Raw genomic sequence first — 4,450 nt, 5'->3', positions numbered from 1 at the left:
TATATATATATATATATTGAACTTATTTTATTGGTTTATGGCAGTTTTGTTGGTAGTAAAAAGTGTAAAGATTCCCTTTGGTTATGAATGAAAATGGGATTGCACCTAGAAAATTACCTTCCGAGGCACAAGTCCAGGAAAAGTTGTTTATGGAAGACCAGCAGTTGCCCATGCATACCAGCCTTCCCTCTCCATGCCACCGATGTTATCCAAGGGAGACACAAAGGTTGATGCAGCTTGGCACCTGTGATGTCACAACTCATTTCTACAGCTGAGTGAATTGGAGCAACGTGAAATAAAGTGTCTTGCTCAAGAACGCAACACACAGCCTGGTCCAGGAACTGAACCCACTACTTCAGGATTGTAAACCTGATGCTGTGGTTGTCCTTCAAAGGTATTAGCGTAAACATACATTCAAGGGTTGCTAGTTTATAAAAGTGTTGATGCATTAATATGCACACACACACACACACACACACACACACACACACAAGATTGTAACAAGACCGTGTAGGACATTAAAGTGTCAATAATATGATGGAAGTAATACGAACAACACCAGTTACCATCAAATCTTAATTTTCCTTTTCATGTTTTCTTTTTCCAATTTAGAAATCCCAGCATGTGAAACCACTATCTCCACACACAGTGGCACCATCACCTAAACAGCCTAAGACACCACCTCCTTCACAATGTAAGTATATACAGGGTGTGATGGGTAAATTATTTGATTTTGATTTTGTCAACTACACAGTATAGTAGAGTCAGTTGGGCACTGTCTGAGAGAAAACAGTACCATGACACAATTCACTCTGCCAGAAATTTGGAAATGACATGCTGTATTGCTTGGTATTCATGCTGGAAACTCCAATACAGACAGATGATGAACACACAGAGCAACTGTTGGCTTGCTGTATCCCAAAAATGTGTACTGAGAGTGATAAAAATCAAACATCCGATCAACATCGTAGTGTTTGGAGTGATCACTATGATGGCAATATTACACATGCATTCATATTCCCATACAGCCTCAGACTCAATATGGAGGCCTACATCAAGTGCCTGGAGGAGGTAGTGCTACCCTCGGTTAAGAGGGTGGCTGCTGGAAGACCCTATGCCTGGCAACAGAACTCTGCACCCTGCCACACAAGTAGGAGAACCCAGTCATGGCTGTCAGACAATTTCTGTGACCACATCACCCCTAACATCTGGCCACCTAACTCCCCAAACTGCGATCCCTTGATTATTATGTGTGGGGCACAGTTGAGCAAGAGACCAACAAAACTCTTTGTAACACCAAAGATGAGTTGAAGGTAAGGATTATGGCAGCATTCACCAACCTAAACAAGGGGACTGTTCAGAATAGTTGCAGGAGATTCCAAAGTCGTCTGGAGGCCATGGTTGATGCCATTGGCGATTTTATTGAATAAATTTACTCTTTAGTATTTCAAGATATTTTAATGCAATTTTGGTAAATATATCTGTTAAAATGAGATGTCAGTGTTATTTTCATTTTTGCGTAATTTAGACAATATATTCATCACGCCCTGTATATTGTCATCATTTCTCCTTTCATGTGTCAATAAAATCATCTGACAATGTAACCAATAGTAATGTTAATGAAATCACAAAACATATTCTCAATATATTAGTCTTAAAACAATCAACTTGGGAAATGACAGATATACTAAAGAAATAATTGGCAAAAATATCCACATCATTAAATATGTGAAAGAAATGTCTAGAATAATTAACTGGACCATGGCTTTAGATGACACTTTAATAGCCTCTTGTGTACATTTTCTAGAATTGTACTATCAGTCTCAGTAATGCATCACTACTTCAAAACTGACCATGTTAAAGCTCATGAACCTACTATGTGATGGGTGTAATGTATAGATACTTATATAGTCTTCGCTCTCTTTCATTAATGGCTAATAATTTTTCTCCATGTAGATCATTTTCATTATGATGATGATGATTATGAAATGATTAATAAGCTGTATAGTTAATTATTAGATGGTAATCTAAAGTATTCAGTATATGAAATACATCAAGAAGTACCCTTTTCTTTGAATAATCTTCTGTTTGATATTGAACCTGAATTCAAATTTATCCTTCTCATTGTCTACTTTCTCTCTTCTTATCTTTCAGTCCACCATACATTCTTATACCTGAAAACAAGTGGATACCCAGATCCAGGTAAGCTAATTTACACAGATGCATTGCACACTTTTTCTTGTAATTTGAATTACCTCCTTAAATAACTATAGTTATAGATTTAAGTTAATTCTTACTATTACAGTATTAATTGAAATACTTTCATTATAGACTTGTGCTAATGACTACTATTATGCATTTGCATTAACTCCTGCTGTTATAGAATTGGGGGAAACTTTTACTCTTGGTTGAAGTATATCACCAATATAGACTTAAGTGTTATGACAAGCATGAGTTAACTGCTACACTGAGAGACATGGGCCAAGAGACATGTAGGCTAACCACTACAGCTATTACTGCCACTGCTGCTGCTGCTACTGTTGTTACAACTACTACATATGTCTTATAATACTAGAGATGGGTGGGGTTTATTGCTTGGGTTATGGTTTAACTATTACAGAGCAAACAGCAACCATCAAAACATATAAATTAAATATAAAAAAAAAACCAAACCAACATCAAGAAACAAGAGAAATAAATATATTCAGTATTTTAACATTGATAAGATCACATCAACAAGGGTTAAATAGAGACAGTCTTTGTAAGAATAGATATGTCTTTAAATTTAACTTCATTGAATTCAGAAGTTTTAAAGATTATGCAGAGCATACATGAATGATTATTATTTTTAAACTAGTTAGTTCTCTTTCAACTATAGTAACACACACACAAAAGAAAGACAGAAGATGGAATAGATGAGAATTTTTATTAATCACGACAATTGTTTCGACACATCTAGCATTGATCCCTCACAGGTGGGACACAACAACTTGTTGAGGAGCATCCAGTGGTGCAGGTGTTTCTCACCAGGTGATAAATAGATATAACTCATTAGAACAACAGTTCCACAATGTATCTTCTCGTTTTGTAGAAAGAAAAGCAGCAAAACAAAGGCCTTTATCTTCATTTATATAGAAGATCAAAAATAAAATCACAGATGCAAAAAAAGAAATGAACACACAATCCAGCGAGATAAGTATTAAAAATAACCGTTAACAGGTATGGATGTATAAACACCCTTGGGCAAGCTGCATGGCACATGTGGTTGGCACTCTGTCACTTACGACGATGAGGGTTCCAGTTGATCCGATCAACGGAACAGCCTGCTCACGAAATTAACGTGCAAGTGGCTGAGCACTCCACAGACACGTGTACCCTTAATGTAGTTCTCGGGGAGATTCAGCGTGACACAGAGTGTGACAATGCTGGCCCCTTTAAATTACAGGCACAACAGAAACAGGAAGTAAGAGTGAGAGAAAGTTGTGGTGAAAGAGTACAGCAGGGTTCGCCACCATTCCCTGCCGGAGCCTCGAGGAACTTTAAGTGTTTTCGTTTAATAAACACACACAATGCTCGGTCTGGGAATCGAAACCGCGATCCTATGACCGCGAGTCTGCTGCCCTAACCACTGGGCCATTGCGCATCCACATGGCACATGTACGCTCATACAAGCATCAATGAAAATGTAAGCATATGCACACATGTAGTTTGGTGCACTCATGTTCACATAGTGAGTTAAATAGCTACTTGGTGTTTATAAGAAATTGGAGGTTAAAGCTAAATTTATTTCATCCATACCTTAAAGTAAATTATGTTAACAGTTACTCAAATTCATTTCCATTGCGTTGTGCAAAAGTACATTTATATGCATTTCAGCATCTTGAGAGTCTTTTAGAAATTCTATTTATGATCTTCTCATTGGTCAACAGAATAGACAAAGATCCCTCAGAGCAGAGTCGGCATCTCCTGACAATGATATTGTATGGCTTTTGCATGCCTTGCTATGGACCAAGTTATGTTATACTTAATTTTATCTTCCTTCAGTCACCACAGAAAATCAGCCAAAGATGTTAAATGTCTCTTATTGATTCTCATGACACTGTTTCAGGACGTTAAACATTTAGATCGTGTCTGCATTTATAAACAGACATCATCATCGTTTAATGTCCGCTTTCCATGCTAGCATGGGTTGGCCGATTTGACTGAAGACTGGCGAACCAGATGGCTGCAGCAGGCTCCAATCTGATCTGGCAGAGTTTCTACAACTGGATGCCCTTCCTGATGCCAACCACTCCGAGAGTGTAGTGGGTGCTTTTATATGCCGCTGGCACGAAGGCCAGTCAGGCAGTACTGGCAATGGCCACGCTCAAGTGGTGTTTTTTACATGCCACCTGCACAGCAGCCAGTCCAGCGGCACTGGCAACAATCTCACTCGAATGCTTTTTCACGT

The 4,450-nt window shown here is 38.2% G+C and overlaps 2 protein-coding genes across 2 annotated transcripts in view; one reads left to right on the top strand and one right to left on the bottom strand.

Annotated features, from left to right (window-relative positions):
- The window catches only part of LOC106876234 (tetratricopeptide repeat protein 38), a 66,700-nt gene that overhangs the window by 29,733 nt on the left and 32,517 nt on the right, over positions 1-4,450 (bottom strand). The gene's annotated exons all lie outside the window — the stretch shown is intronic.
- Positions 1-4,450, top strand: part of LOC106876235 (uncharacterized) — a 14,170-nt gene that overhangs the window by 7,232 nt on the left and 2,488 nt on the right. The window contains exons 2-3 of the mRNA XM_014924717.2: positions 613-694; positions 2,155-2,202. Coding sequence (XP_014780203.1) covers positions 613-694; positions 2,155-2,202 — 130 coding nt within the window. The remainder of the gene's footprint in view (positions 1-612; positions 695-2,154; positions 2,203-4,450) is intronic.

The sequence above is a fragment of the Octopus bimaculoides genome, chromosome 24 (assembly GCF_001194135.2).
Source record: "Octopus bimaculoides isolate UCB-OBI-ISO-001 chromosome 24, ASM119413v2, whole genome shotgun sequence".
NCBI classification, from domain to species: Eukaryota; Metazoa; Mollusca; class Cephalopoda; order Octopoda; family Octopodidae; genus Octopus; species Octopus bimaculoides.
This window is presented reverse-complemented; position numbering and strand designations above follow the sequence as displayed.